This window comes from Petromyzon marinus, chromosome 30 (genome assembly GCF_048934315.1).
Source record: "Petromyzon marinus isolate PM22_M1 ecotype Great Lakes invasive population chromosome 30, UKy_Petmar_22M1.pri1.0, whole genome shotgun sequence".
NCBI classification, from domain to species: Eukaryota; Metazoa; Chordata; class Hyperoartia; order Petromyzontiformes; family Petromyzontidae; genus Petromyzon; species Petromyzon marinus.
The window spans coordinates 2,462,796-2,478,791 of record NC_133696.1 but is presented as its reverse complement, the minus strand read 5'-3'; the positions used below and the strand labels follow the sequence as shown (position 1 = coordinate 2,478,791).

General features: G+C 50.1%; 1 protein-coding gene across 5 annotated transcripts in view; it reads right to left on the bottom strand.

Moving 5' to 3' along the window:
• Nucleotides 1-15,996, bottom strand: part of LOC116947448 (forkhead box protein P1-like) — a 208,724-nt gene that overhangs the window by 18,027 nt on the left and 174,701 nt on the right. For all 5 annotated transcript variants that reach the window (XM_032963201.2, XM_032963198.2, XM_032963202.2 and 2 more), the window contains 5 exons: nucleotides 7,785-7,872; nucleotides 6,137-6,220; nucleotides 2,697-3,000; nucleotides 1,551-1,627; nucleotides 1,281-1,382 (listed from right to left, as the gene is read on the bottom strand). In XM_032963201.2, the coding sequence (XP_032819092.1) occupies nucleotides 1,281-1,382; nucleotides 1,551-1,627; nucleotides 2,697-3,000; nucleotides 6,137-6,220; nucleotides 7,785-7,872 (655 nt within the window). The remainder of the gene's footprint in view (nucleotides 1-1,280; nucleotides 1,383-1,550; nucleotides 1,628-2,696; nucleotides 3,001-6,136; nucleotides 6,221-7,784; nucleotides 7,873-15,996) is intronic.

Genomic DNA, 15,996 nt, shown 5'->3' with positions numbered 1-15,996 from the left:
AATGGATGACCCCCCCTATCATCACGCCACGCTTAATTCAGTCGTGCATTTTGAGTTTTCCAGTTTGCGCCCCCCCCCCCTCCCCCGCGCCGACACAGAACCACGCGGCGTGCCACCGTTTGCTCCTTCGGCTACTGCGCAAAGCTCAGCTCGACCGTGATGGCCACAAGGCGAGGGCCGTTCGCCGTCGCGGTCTTTCGACCGACAATCTGCCCGTTGCGAACGCCCGCACAACGAACAAAGCGCGGCGCTGGAACGCGCGACGCCACGACGCCTCCATCGCTTTCTGAAAGGGTTAAAACAACGGCGAGCCCATAAACAGCAAAACGCACCGCCGCCACACGAACTAAACTAACAACAAATTGAGCCTGTGAAGGCATTTTTATTCCCAACAGTAAAACGATCGTCTGATTCGTAAATACAACTGTACCAATATAAATTCCTGACCCAGACTTGTCAAAACAAGTCACATTTTTTTTAAATCAATTCCTTTTATCACTATTACTGGGTAATTATTTTTCTACAGAGAGTGCTTAAGTTTAGTTATTTTCAGGTGGGAGAACAAAAATGAATCGCGCTGGAACAGAATGCAGGCCGGCTATGTGGACATGTACAGGGGAACAGGTACGGCTATGGGGGGACAGGTACGGCTATGGGGGTACAAGTACGGCAGCTTGTGGCTGCTTCCCTTTAAACATTAATTGCGAAGCTTCTGCTCAGCGTGTAACCCACACAGCAGACCTCTTCCATGTTGTGCACGTACCCCCCCCGGCAAGTATGTGGGTGTTACATTTAATTAGGCGATTGAAATATGACATTTTTGTTGATTGCATTTGAACGTGAGGGCTGCCAGTGTAAAGCGCAAACGGAGCGTTGTGCATCACTGCAAGCACCTAAGCCACACTAATCGGGTACGAGAGGGGGACAGGTTCGACCTGGCAACATTGCGTTTCTTATTTTAGCACAGTCACCGTAAGGGCCTTTCGCACTGAGGTGACTGCGGCATGTGTTCAAAATGCGTGGTTGTCTACCAATGTATTTGAAAGAACCAAACGGGACCTTTTATGCTAGTATCATAGTATGAAAAACCTATTCTGATTTTTTCATAATTTAAAAGTACCGTTCGCCCTTCCGTAACAGGCGTAATTCATACGAGCACGCGCACACTCAAGCGCATACTTTCCATCAACGCGTCAATCTGTCACGACGCGGTGACATGCAAGAATCAAATGTGTATGTTTAAAAAAAAAAATTCGGTAAAGTTTCAAAACGCCGGGTACCTTCCAAGTGGCCGTGTTGGTGCGGAAGTAGGCGAAGGTCGTCGTAAACCAAGTGTAGATTTCATTTAACGTGAGCTGCCGGTCGGGGTTCTCTATGATGGCCTGCGGAAAGTGGGAAACGGCAGGTTTCAAGAGATATTTCAACAGCGGCATAACAAGCAATTCAAACAAAACTCAAGTTAACGAGATTCGGCGAGAAGCGGAGCGAAAATTCGTAGATGTCAGCAGCGATGACGGCACGGGGCGTGGCGTGCCGAGACGGGATCTCACCTGCCGGATGAGAGAGGCGTACGTGAAGGGAGGTCTCACCTCCGCGTTCCTGTAAAACTCCTGGTTCTGCGCTATTTCTGCAAAAGAGAAGGCATCGTTGTCGCTCCGTCAAAAAAAAGTTTCTTCCCCGACGTATGTACGTACGTATGTACAACTTCTTTCGCACCGTACGTGGCCAACCGTGTTAATCGGAGGTAGCCAACCGACAGAGCGATAATTAACCCTCGAGGCCATGGCAGGGACGTTCGGCCCAGCCACGATCTATCACCTGCTGGCGAAGGCTTTCCCCCCAGAAAGCTGCCGCCATATCTCACGGTCGTGCTCTGCAACGATCCACCTTGCTCCTACCCACGTGCGAGCCGATTTCATCGCTCCGTCCCTGCGGCAATCGACCTCTCGGGAGTAATTCACTCATTTGGCTGCACTCCATCATCAGTCTCGACCACCGGACGTCATCCGCCCCAGCGACGTATCCCTGCCCGAAAACGCTTGCTATTCTCAACGGTCAATACGACGTCTCTGATTTCAATGCGTTCTCCAAACCACGTGCTCATCTTTCTGTCTCTAAGTGCAATTCTAAGCATGAACCTCCCCCACCTCACTTTTGTGCGCACTTTTGTTCGCTCTTCCTCATCGACGTCCACCTTTCTGATAGACGTCATCACACACGTGCACTACACACCGACTAAACACTCCATGGACAATGTTTCGGCTGCTTTCCATCGTCAAAATTACATTTTTAGAAAGCACTCCAACCTGCTCTCGCCCGCCCCTTCGATTCATCACGCGATCTCGGTCCGCCTTCAGTCATTGGCCCGAGGCCTTCATGATGCTCGGCTGTATTTTCCAGTTGTGTTCCTCCGGCAAATATCTACAGTTGCTGAGTGAAAATGGACGTTACTTTATTTTAATCGATTGGGATAACACAAAGCGATCGTCGGCCCCTACTGGCAGACTAAGGCCCGCTTACACGGCCAGGTACTGAGCCACCTTACACGACACAGGGACAGCTGCCAGCGGGGGCGCGGGGGAAGCGCGGGGGGGGGGGGGCACGGGGAGGGGGGCACGGGGGGGGGGCACGACGGCACATAGCCAGTCGGCGTCACGGCCCCGCCGGAGGGACGACCTCCTCCCGCTGGCGCTCACCGCTCGAGAGGCAGCCGAACTTGTCGAGGTTGCGGCGCCGGATGGGCCCCACGGCCTGCATGGCCTGCATGGTGCTCTGCGTGAGCACGGTGAGCCCCTGCACCACCCCCATGCCGGAGCCCGGCGACACGGAGAGCCGCGGCGGCGGGGGCAGCGGAGCCAGGGGGGGCGGTGCCGACAAGGCCGCCGACGACGCCGAGAGGACGGCGAGGGCCGCCGGCGGACCGCAGGGCGTGGGCGGCGTGTGCGGCGCCAGCGTCTTGCTCCGCGGCGGCGTCTCGGGGACCGACCGCGCCAGGTTCAGCTGCGGCGGGCAAAAAAACACGGGAAGGGAAGGGGGACACGGAATGACGTGCAGGCGCCAGCCTAGCGGACACTTCGGAAGAGGCGGCGGGTACCCACACTTTACCCTGCCACACGCGGCCTGCCTGCGCATCAATTCACTGCGGTGGATCCCATTTCTCGGTGGACAGAGGCGGTGGGCGGTTGGAGAGAGAGAGGCGGGACGGGGGGGGGACTCAAGAAACCTGCGCCATTGTTTCAACTGCCGCCCCTGGGGGATGGAATCGAAGTGGTGACCGTTGGATTGCAAGCCCAGTGTTCTAACCGTTTGTGCGCCGACTCAGAAATTACAAAAGGAATTGGATTTACGTAACGTCCAGATGCGACCGCATCTCAAAACACTGACCGCCTACCCAATATGCTTTGCGCTAATTAAAGCGTGCGGGGGGGGGTGGGGACCGCTGTAACAGTGGTTTGCGCACTGCACTATGAACCTGGCGGCCTGCACGGCGCAGAACAATTTGCGATGCGATTTGGGTCGGCATGTAACGTGGGTGGCGTTGTCGTGTACCAACCTGCACTGCCCAGCATGGTGAAGCAGCATGGCCAAACAACCCCCATGACCGATGGAGGATGGGGAGGCCTTTATCCACCGGTGGATTGACAAGGGGCTGTAAATAATTATTATTGCGACAGAAGAAATATCGAGGTTTACAGCAAACGGAGGCCGACGGGTGGAGTTGAAATTTCAGTTCCATCACCATTGATAAGTGGATATTTATCTGGATTTATTTACGCCACTGCCAATCAGCATGCTAACGCCGCAATGCCTTCAAGAATTCTTCAAGAGTTGCGACCCCTACGCGACCCCTACGGCGAGCCTCTCATCATCTCGACTCCATCAGACAGCACCGCCCTACCCTTGCCCCTTCTTGCCAGGATCTCTGAGATTCTCTCTCTCATATATAAACCTCAAGAGTTCCCCAATGAACGCGGCGAGCCCACGCGTGTAGATGTTTCCTTCCTCTCGGTGACAGTTAAAGAGCTCCCTTGTGTTCCTTTTAACTGGCCTGTGAATCATCGTAGATGTTCTTTTGCAAGTTGCACTCAGTGTGCTGGGGTACAACCAAGGGACTAACTCATTGAGAAAATTCCCGGTGTCGCTGTATTGACCCAGTCCAACCACGACCGGCAGCGCCATATCAAGCACACATTTTTGTGTCCAGAGTTTACCTAAGGGAGGCCCAGACCGGGTTTCAGATTCCCATTGCTGCCGTCACTGTGCATATGCAATGAGTGAACCTGCGTTGCCAGGCATTGAAAGGCATTGCGCTACAATACACCCCCACACGCGCACACACACCCAGCACTGGCTTGCAACACATCACACGCGTACACACACTACACACACAGCTTATCAAAGTTATGACCCCTTTCTCATAATGGCAGGGTATAAAAACGCAAGCATAAATTTCTAAGTTTTTATGTTTTTGGGTTATTTATTAGATCTGTAAATGTATGGCGGGGGAGTTACAAGCATTCGGTTTATTGTGGTGCGACAGCCCAGCCCTGCGGGTGGTCTAACTACAAAGAAGGGCAACCCCTGACACTAATAGGTACCGGTTCACGCCCCACTGCCACCACCGCTGACGATGGGGCGCGCTGTGGGAATATTTTAACCGTCTCCGGAATAAATAAACAAAAATCCCTGCAATGTCATATTTCCCCACTAGAGGGTACGACAGAGCCTTCTGAACATTTGCCACCCGGCCCAATGGACGAATAAAAATAAGAGTCGATAAATTTAAGTATTCGTGAAATAACGTGCCGCCCTTTTGTCAATCAATGCTTCGAACGCAACACTGCTGCCTCGCTGTGCGAACATCGGTGAAAGAGAGCTTCGCAGCTCATCGGATTTCTACCAGTACAAATAAATATTCTGATTCTGTACGTTGAACTTCTTTTGTACCGTATGTAGCCCAACCGTTCTAATCAGGGGTGTGCGACACAAAGTTCTTGACGTTCATCGAAAAAAAAACGTCGCCGTTTCAACCGGCGGCCGATGAATATGCGTTCAGCCTCTATCGTAACACGCGCCGGCATTTGTACGGACGCGTGCGTAGGCACGATGGGGCCGTGGATAAGGACGCGTGCGTGCGGTCTCAACGCCCGGCACACGAAGACGAAGCGCCGCAGATGAAATCAGGGACCAACCCCCTCTCCCCTCCCCTCCCCCTGGCAAACGTCCAAGATTTCCGTCAACCAGAAACTTGTTTTGCAAAACAATGAATTTGCAGGAAAATAACGAGTGCGGCGAAAAAGAATAATAAACGCCCCCCCACCCCGCCAAAAAAAAATTCCGATGATTTCATCATTTGAGAGTTTGTTTCTGTTTTTAGCGGTGACATTTCCACAATCTTGAGTCTGCGCGCCGCAAACTCTGTTTGCAATGACGGTGCCACTAACCATCATCATCATCATAATCCTGCAGGGGTTGAAACAATTAGTACTATTTTGTTGGCAAGTCAAAAAGTGGATGTGCTTTGGGTAGACTCACCCCCAACCCAACGCCCCCTCCCCCCATAGGAATGTGGAATTTCTACCACTGGCTCCCGGCAGCCACACTTCCATAAGTTCACCTGCAGGCAAATCTAAAATACCTAGAAATTTGTAGTTCATAAAGTGAAACGTCGGCATCGTCATCTGTCTTCCCATTATCACCAAAGTGGTTCCGAGAGAAAACCTTCCCGTTGATGCTTTGAAACTACGACGTCCTCTATTGCATTTACAAAAAAACACGACGAGTCGTTAATAAACGGCCGCGTGCCGCTCGGGCAGGACACGTCGCTAAGAAGCGATGGTGGCCCCGCATCGGAAATTTTCGATGGAGTGGCAGCCAAAGGAGGAAATGCGCCCGAGAGGTCGCGCAGCGAGGGTGCGGAGCGGTGAAATCAGCTGCCGTGCGAGGTGAATGAATGCATCGTGAGACCGTGAGATACACCGAAGCCTCGGGGAGGCCTTCACCCAGCGGTGGATTGACAAGGGGTTGCAAATGACGATGATGACGACGATGACGTTTCATGCGTCGCATTAACGACGATGGCGCCTGGGGTGAAGGGAACATGACAAACGAAGCATCGCGTTTGTGTCTGCGTTACCGGCTGGATGCAGCTCTTCGACTGAGACTTGGAGACGTGAAGATGGGACATCATCGCCTCCAAAATTTCCCTCTCCTTCTCCAGCTGCACGCGGGCAAAGAGCACAGCATGTTAGCATGGGATCCGAGCAATGTACCCTGATGTAAATCCTCTAGATTGATCTTGTAGGTAGAGGGGGGTTTCGGTCTTCTGCGTGTATCCATGCAGCTATTTGCTCAATCCACTGCCGGACTGTACTTACATATACATGTCGAACTTATTTCGCACCGTACATACCCAACCGCGCTAACAGAACCAAGGCCGCCCACCCCCCCACCCCCCCCCCCCCACGCCGTGTGGGTCGTAGTGGTCGTTCGACCGTACTTCACCGCGCTGGTCGGTGCGGGTCGGTGAAATGCGGGGGAGGTGAATAGTCGTTTGGAGCACGGCGGTGCGAACCATGTGGTACTGTGGCGCTGCCCCCTGAGGCCCGCCACGGAGCCTAATGACGACAGCCTCGTCGCGGTGCCCCGTCTCAGCCACATCCAGGACCAGCCACGCTCGGCGTCCAACACCCGACGGGGTTGGGATATCTACGGGATCCTGTTTTATTTTTTGCCAGTATCAAACACGATTTTGAAAAACTCTTTCGCCCGACCTATTAACGCTTCGGCGTTTGCATCGTCCTTGTGTCCTGTTGCCGTTGGTTTTTTTTGTTCTTCTATAGCACCGGTGAGATGCAAAGCCATAAAGGAGGCTGTCTCTGGTGTAGGCAAATCAGTTTCAAGGACGGTGCATGCAAGATTATATCAAAGCATATTTGTTTGCATGTTTTACCACGAGCATGTGTGGTAAATGCAGACCTGATGCCTTGTAATAGTCATCGATTTGGTGTTTGAACATCTTAACACCTGCATTATTGCCAGAAGAGGTTAAAGAGATTGGACTAATTATGGGTGATTTGAATCACAGGATGCATCGTATCCAGTATAAACACACATGTATATATTGTATATTTGTGAATGCACGCTTGAATAAATGTCACATATATGGGAGAGTGTATAAACTACAAATGTATAAACACTGCATGGCATATGTCAATAAACTCATGGTGCATGTACGTTGTTTAAGCAAAAACACATGGATACCCAGACTGCACACACGCAAATGCACATGTATAGCCACATGCACACCACGAGCCTCCATAGTTGGGCTACGTACATTGCTGTTAGCGAGCACCTATTAAGGTGGGGGCGGCACTCAAGGTAGCGGCGTGACCAGCTTCCTGCGCGTTCGGTGCCGACGTTAACGGGCTGCACCTGGGACCCTCATCTAAGGCCGACTCGACCTAGGGGAGGCCCATTCCAGATTCAAATCCCAATCAGAAGCCTGTTGAGGGGGGAATAAAATAAGCACCACTTTGCAGGGAAGTCTACAGCAGCGGATTTCCCAAGGATAGACTCGTCCCTGCCATAGGAACGTGGAATTCCCAGCCCTGGCTAAGAGCGGTAAGCAGGAGATGAGCAGCGCCGCCTCGATGCTCATATGAGCATCAGGAAATCGCTCTGTTATTGTGACTCCCACACGCACGCGTACAAATGCACGCGCGCAGATGCACGCACGCACACGCACGTGTGCACAGGCGGGCATGATGGGTGTGCACACACACCTGTATCTCCAGCTGGTGCACCACCTGCATCTGCACGCGACACTGGGCGGCGCTCCGGTCGTCCAAGCCGTGCTCGCTGTGCAGGTGCCTGGGCAGCGGTCAATGCGTATGTGCAACACGCACACACACACACACGCAACGCACACGCGCACACGCACACGCACAATACACGCACGCACGCATGCACACACACACGCACGCACACACAACACGTACGACCCTTGTTTAGCATGGCTAGAGACGACTGGGGCAAAGTGGTGTCAGCGAACGCCCGTTGTGTCTGCAAGGAGAACATTTGCTAGGTTCTAGGTTCTTCTTGCAGACACAAAGTTCGAGCCGAGTGTGGTTGTGGATTAAATTTATGACCGGCTCGCCATCCAACCACCGTTTGTATGTGCATGCGTATGCTTAAACTTCTTTCATACCGTACGTAGCCAACCGTGCTAATCAGTGGTGCGGGTGAAGGACGACAAACTAAACACAAAAAAGCAATTCGAAAGGAATGAGCTTTAAATCGATATGCAGAGAGGCAGACAGAAAACAGCTCACACAGGATACGTTTCAGTTAAGTGCACACATGGACAGCCCTTTTTCATCAAGCCGCTGTGGGTCGTCGGGGAGTTAATTCACTGTACCTCACCACGCTCGTCAGTACAGGCGCGGGACCGCAATGGGTGTCTCTGGAATGCCCCCTCCTTCAGCAAAAAAAAATATATTGCCGTGGTTTTCCCAGCTGATGATGATTGCTTGTGTTGCGATCGAAACGTCGTGATCTAATTTATTTTATTTTTCTACCTACGTGACTTTACCGGAAGAACCAAACAGTATGAATCCCTGCAGTCACGAAAACTTCAAATCAAGATTGCCCCCTCCTCTATGCACACGGTAGGCCCCGAAGCAGCCCGATAACGCGCCGCTCTCTCCAGGTGTCGCGGGCTCGTGGTCGCCCGCACGGGCGCAATCTGTGCTCATGCTCGCTTCAGCTTCCGCGCGACTGTGAGAGATCGGATGAACGCCAGGTGTTTTTGATCGGAGGTCTGAGGATACTTTTTTGCGTGCGCACAATCAGTGCGTATGCGTACGGGCGCTAATCACGCACGGCTGAGCTTCGCAGCTGTGCATGGCTATTTCTCTGTCCACCAATCCTGGTCGAGAGACGGGAGAGACAACTTAGCTTGTGTACTTTTCCCCTCTTACAAAAAGGCAGTGTTTACGAGTGATGGCGGTGATGATGATCGAGCATTTTGAGGACAGACAAGACATTCCAATGCCACGGCGATGATAAACGACGCTTGAATGTACAGACAGGTTGATTCGAGAGAAACAATAACCCATCGGCATTTCCTGAAGAAGTGCATTGTTGGTCCTCTTTGTCTTTGGTCACCAACAAAATTGATTTGAGTGAATGTGATGATCGACTGACAGCAGGAGCAGCAGCGATGCAGCGACAGAAAACAACTGCGGGCCGGCCACAATGGCCGTATGCACGTACGCACACTGGCCGCGTGGTTTTAACGCACACTCGTGTCTAAGTTTGCAAAGGTATGGTTTTTCCAGCCTTGCGCTATTATGCTGTTGCGATGGGGGCTATTATCGTTGTTTACAGATCTGATATACGTAGGCGAACAAGTACAGCAGCACACCTTTCAGGGAATTTACAGAAAAAAAACACATAAATATGTATTATGTTGAAATTGTTTAGCACCGTACGTAGCCAACCGTGCTGATCGGAGGTGCGGGAAGGAATTGCATTGCTATTATTTTTTTATCAGAGAAAAGCATCCGCTGAGTCTCAAGACCGTAAACAGTAAGGTCATAGTTCAAAAGTTAGGCCATGTTCTCTTGGATGTCTTAAATGCGAGAAGAAACCGCAGGACCAGGGGACCACCGATATGCATCACATGCCATCAATTGGTAAAGAGTATAGGTCAGCATCCTACTTGCTGTACTGCCTCCTGTAAGTGCCTCGCTACCCGCACAAGCGTGTGGCGGTCTCGCTCACTTCATGATCTCTGCGCGATCCATCATCCCCGTCTCCACGCATAAACATTAAACAAGGTGGCAAAGAAGACAGACGACCGTGAGTTTCACAACCGCGCTCTCAATAACTGCTGGCAAACCAGTGCTTCTCAGCTCCAGTCCACGCACCACCTCTCCACAGTTCACCTCTTGCGATTCTCCAAATCACTTCAACTCGTACTCAAATTAGGCCACCGCACACCGTATGCGCCTGATGATTGGTAATCACGAAAAGGTGTACTGTACTGGGCACGAAGTCGGGAGTTGAGAAACACCGACCTACACGGAAGACAAAGTTGCATATTTGCTTAACAATCAAACTAAACTAAAAACTAAACTAGGCGAGCTATATAGCTCTTTTTCAGAAGCGACCTGGCCACAAATGATCACTCGCCAAAGTGGCTTATCATGTGGAAATGTATTAGAGCCAAATACTCTGAATGCACATTTCTAAATGTGGAGGGGAAAAACCGGTGGACCCGGAGAAACACCCAGGCGAGCACGGGGAGAACATGCAATATCCAAATATGTAGGCGTCAGGGTCGGGATCGAACCCATGACCTCCTGTATACCAGACGAGGTAGTTAACATCTCCTAGCCACCGTGGCGCCAATCAACAATGCTCCACTGCAGTACTTTTATTTATTCAAACTGGGCCACATCATTCAGACGGCAGGAGCACAATCATCAATGTCGTCTGGTTGGACCATCATTACATTGCATGTGCTTCACACGCCTGACTGCTGGTGAAAACCCAAAAAGCCGGTCCAGAAATTGCTCAAACAAACAAAAGTCTGGAAAGGCCAACAGGATGATAGGCTTAAAAAAAAAAAGTATTCATTTGTGGTGTCTATTTTTAACAAGCTGACGAGCCCTCAACATCAAGGGGAGTCTGTGCAAAACCACTCACGCGTGGAAAATAGACAAATGCCCACACAAACGGACGCGCACGTGAGTCGAGTGAGATAACGCAAAAGCGCGCGCTAACCGCGCTGGGACGCGCAGCATGATGTGACAGTTTTTTTTTTCCCGTGAGAGCGCTTTGTTCAAGGTGCCTTCCGCTGCCAATATTGCCCAGGTGCTCGTGCGGGTGTTGGGCATTAGCATTGGTGAGCTGTGGCGAGTTTCGCAGTGACAGGGCTTAAGGAGGTTTTGTAGCTTTGAAAATACATTTTTAGTGTGTTCATCAGTGGGCTCCTTATCTCTCTTCCATTGGTACTACTAGCCCGTGGTGGTAAGGCGCCATGGTGGCTAGATGTTAATTCCCTCGCTTGGTATGCAGGAGGTCGTGGGTTCGATCCTGACCCTGACGATCCCTGTATCTTTGGAATTTGCATGTTCTGCCCGTGGTCGCGTGGATTTTTCTCCAGGTTATCTGGGTTTTCCCTCCACATTTAGAATCAACATCACTCGTTTAGAGTATTTGGCTGCTATACATGTCCACGTGATAAGCCATTTCGTTGAGCTATCATTTGTGGCCAGGTCTCTTCTGAAAAAGAGCTATGTTGCTAAGTGGGCCTTAGCTTTTAAAATAAAAAAATAGTAGTTTACTGCCATCCATAATAAAACTTGTTTGGGCTAGATCGCAAAAATATAAATGTGTCATTAACCCACCGCCACCGGACACAGCCCGAAATGTCGCCTATGATATATATATAAAAGATAAAACCATTCATAGCCTCAGCGGTATTGAGAAGTGCGTGCATTGAGTTATTGTTGTGTTAACTATCTTTGTACACCACTGCCAAAGCAGCAGCAGCATCAGAGGGAAAATTTGTTTGACAGGATAACAATCGTCTGCTCACTTGAGCCCATTAAGGGTCGCTCTCCTGTAAAATATCACAAAATAAATGAGGATTTCTCAATAAATGCACACGTGGAGTAAAAATCCGCTTGCAAGCAAGAAGCGCCATAAATCAAATGTTGTTTTTTTTATTGGCGAGCATGTAAGCTACGCAGGCATTACATAAACGTTCAAATGTAAGTTATATGTGAGAAAGCAGCTGCTGAAGTCGTTTAAGAAATGTAATATTTCTGGACTTTTTCTCTCTCTCTGCAAAACCGCTATAACGGCAGCGGCAGGCTGCACGAAGCCAACATATTTATTTACCTCTTTAAAGAACGTCAAAGGTAACATTTGCCAGGATTATATACCATGAGCTTTCATAAATAAAAGCACATGTAAACACCGCTATTAAATGAATCTTAAATAACTAGTGACAATACAATTAGAACCCGGCGGTGAGTTTTATATTTAGTGTGTTTTTTTTTTATTATAGTTGCCGGATTAAGAGGCTAGAAATAAATCTAGACGCACATTCAAAATAAGTAACTTTCAAGTCTCTGACTTCGTAGTGCAGTACGCCAACCACTTCACCACCACTCCATTCGCATAAACGTATAGGAATCATGCATCTGTTCCTACGCGAGTGATTTTATGCACGTAGCGAGAGCGTTAGAAATGATATTCGCCGATCAATCTACGTATTATCGTTACGTGCCTACTGATACGTGAGGGACCTTTGTTTAATTTGAATTTTCACAAGTCTAAGTCAACCAGAATGCGTGCAAGGCTTTGCTTGGGTTACAAGTCAACTGCTGAGGGCTAAATACGCCTACTCACGACTCCTTGTATCGATGTATGCAAAATAAGAATAGGTTTAACCCTTTCTGGCAACACAACAGCAGGTGTCAAGATGTTCAAACACTAAATAAATGCCTTTGGCAAGGAATCAAGTACTGCATGAACCACACGTCCTTGTGGTGAACATGCAAACACACATTGCTCTCATGATATATTTGCAATGCCTTTGAGACAGATTGGCCAACACCAGAGACAACCTTCTTTATGGCCTAGTCTCATCCACTGTCAGGAGAATGCATAGATTATCAGAGGCATGTTTGTTTGCATGTTCACCACAAGGACGTGTGGTTAATGCAGACACGATTCCTTGCAAAAAGGTTTTTAATTTATTGAACATCTTAAGACCTGCTGTTTTATTGGCAGAAAGGGTAAAACCTATTATTTTTCATACTTTGATACTGGCAAAAAGGCCCCATGATATCGTTGTATGTATGCTGAACTTCATATGTATGTATGTTGAACTTCTTTCGCACCGTACGTAGCCAACCACTCCAATCGGAGGTGTGCGGGAAGGACAACAAACTAAACACAAAAAGCCGTTCTAAAGAAATGAGTTTTCAATCTAACCGTTCTCACAACCCGGCACAGAATATAGGAAATACATTTAGTACAGATCTTGAATTGCATATAAATGCAAGGTCTGGCGCAAACGATCATCAGGGCCAACGGTGTCCATGCCACCACATCTCGCCGTCGCATCGAGATAACCTGCGGCTGTCGCGAAGTCGTCACCCGACCTTCAAGGCCCAGGTCTTACAGCCTCCCTAACAGGTCGTCACCCGACCTTCAAGGCCCAGGTCTTACAGCCTCCCTAACAGGTCCGCCACTTGTTCGTTAACCCCCGGGTGTCACTCCAACGTCCGCCCGGTAAACCTCCGCTCCCTCCATCCTACACAAGCGTGTCTCACAAATGGCAACCGCTCCGTTTCCCAATGCACGCCTACGGCGCTCACTCTTTTTGCCACGTTCCATGACATGCTTCAAAGTTGCTTAAACCCCATCCCGTTGCATGCACCACGTGTGCGCACGACTGTGATAATTATCGTCGTCTTTTTTTGTAAAGCGTCTTTATTATGCAGGAGAGCCATGCCGAGTCGTTGGACTCGTTTTCAGGAGCGTCCTGCTGATGCTGCTGCATCAGGCTTTTTACTTGAAGAAGTTTTCAGCCAATGAATGACGAGCTGTCTTCAGCACAGCGAGTGGGAGGAGGCCGGAGGAGCCGGAGGAAAAACCCACGACACACGCGGGGGGAGCAACACCCTATCCCCGTGCAGATGGGAACGAGATGGCGATTTGTCCACACGCCGTTCTGCCTTCTCCTGGTGAGCCAGGCTATGGCACCTCCTCGACACTCACAGGAAGGGAGTTTCACAACATCTGTGCAGTGATTCACCAACCCTTGCTGCTGCCTCCGCAGTGGTGGATTACAGTTATCAAGACTGCATATTTGGAGTTTTGCGTGTCTCTTTCCCCGTGATCGCAATAATGTTTTTCTCCGGCCCCTCCAGCTTTTCCCCTCCACATTAAGAAAAATGCAATTAGATTTATTTGGCTGCTATAAATGCCCACGTGATGACAAGCCACTTCGTTGGGCTATCATTTGTGGCCAAAGCCGCTTCTGAAAAAAAACTATAAAGCTCAGTGGGCCTTACCTGGTGAAATAAAAAATAGTTTCGTTTTAGTATAGTTATTTATTTATTGTTAGCTATTTGCTTACCTTTACTATACTTTGCACTCCTATTGTTTTTTTTATATATTGTTTGTTATAACGTTTTGACCTGCGCCTACTGGACATGTGTGGAAAAGAGCTTCATAGCTCTCCGGATTTCTTCAGGAGTCTGAAGATACCGAGCTGACTGCGTTGGACGTTCCTTGCTGATTAGCATATACTATCTTTTTTTTCTTTCTGCGGCATGAGCAGACGATTCCAGACAAAGTCACGTACAGCTCAGATGTCTGCTGTTTGATAACACAGCACAGGTTCAAGGTTTATGTCAACACAGCCGCCTCGTGCTCTTGAGCGCTCGTAGTTTATTTCATTTATTTTACAACCCCAGCGCTGCATGTGCGTTCAGACCGCGCTCGGCCTGAAACAACTCGGGGAGGGGGAATTAAAAAGCGACAAAACATTTTAGAACTCACCCCCCCCCACCAACCCACCCAAACATTTTATTCCAAACGCAGCGCTCGCTCGTTCTCACTAAACCAAGCAGCGCAGCAAAGCCCTGCGCTGCGTCTGAAAATCATCTAATCGGGAAATCTGCGCCTTGCTAAAATAGCAAAATGCACGTACGCGGTACGGACTTGTTTGCGTTTGGCTGAGAATATTACAAAGTGGAATTTCCCGTCCGAAATGAACAAAAATCAGCATGCGAGATGTTTTTTTTCTCTCTCTCTGTTGGGCGAGCACGAAATGCATTTCTTTCTCTCGCTCTCTGCCCCCTCCTTAATTCCCCGCGCCGCTCTCTCTCTCTGTCAGTCTGCCTCGCAACTGGATTAAAGCTCCCTGGGTTTATTTATTTTGCTAGGACACACTTCACCGCCGCCATCTCCCCCCTCCACCCCCCCCGATGCCGCCCGCCGACCCGCGCCATTCCGGTGGCAAAAGGACAACCAGTCTGCGACTTCCCTCACCTCAAAGTGCACCCTGAGCTCACCCGTTCCCACCGGGTGAGCTATCATCTCACAAACCCTGCGTGGGTGACATTGTGAACACGCGCACCTGGCTGGGGTTTGGACAGATACAAGAGTTCCCGCTTCCAGGTTCGCACCTCCGATTAGCACGGCTGTGGCTACGTGCGATGAGAAATAAGTTCAACATGCATACAAGGTTTAGGGTAATGTGGTGGTGGTGGTGGTGGTGATGGCAGCAAGGGGAATAATCAAGTGTTGTTCCTGGGCAAAGCAGGGTACCCTGGGCTGCACGGCATGAACCAATTAGAACTGTCATCATGGGCTCAAATAAATCTACGGCAGAATTAAACGCGGGGTGGAGCGATGGTGCAGTGGTTACCACACCTCTGCTAAGAACCCGAGTTTGATTCCCGACCTCGACTGTTGCGCAACAAAGGTACAGACTGCACGCACGCGAGCCTCAAAACGTGACAGCATCGCGAGACACTCTATGGCACTCAGAACCTGGTGACCTGAGTTCGATCCGAGGGCCAAGGCTAACATCAGTGGCAAGCGATAACCGAACTGGTCCAGGGTGCCACCTTCACCAAGCCACACCGACTCGCGTCAAGTACGGTGAAACAGCCGGCCCTTGTGACCGACGCGGTGTGCGGAGACCTTCATCCAGCAGTGGAGTGAGATTGGGTTGTAAATGATCGTCGCCGTATTTAAGAGAGGAGCAGACACAGCAAACGCTCGAGGCGGCGGGTGGCTGAGCCAAATGTGCCGAGGTCCTGGCTCCGAATCCAGGCGGCTACTGATGAAAGTAGGCTGAATGTATGGTGTCAGTCCGGCCACCAATAAATGCACACACACATAAAGCAAATTAAAAAAGCATGATGAAATTTGGTTCAATAAAACCCTAGCTCCGAGAAA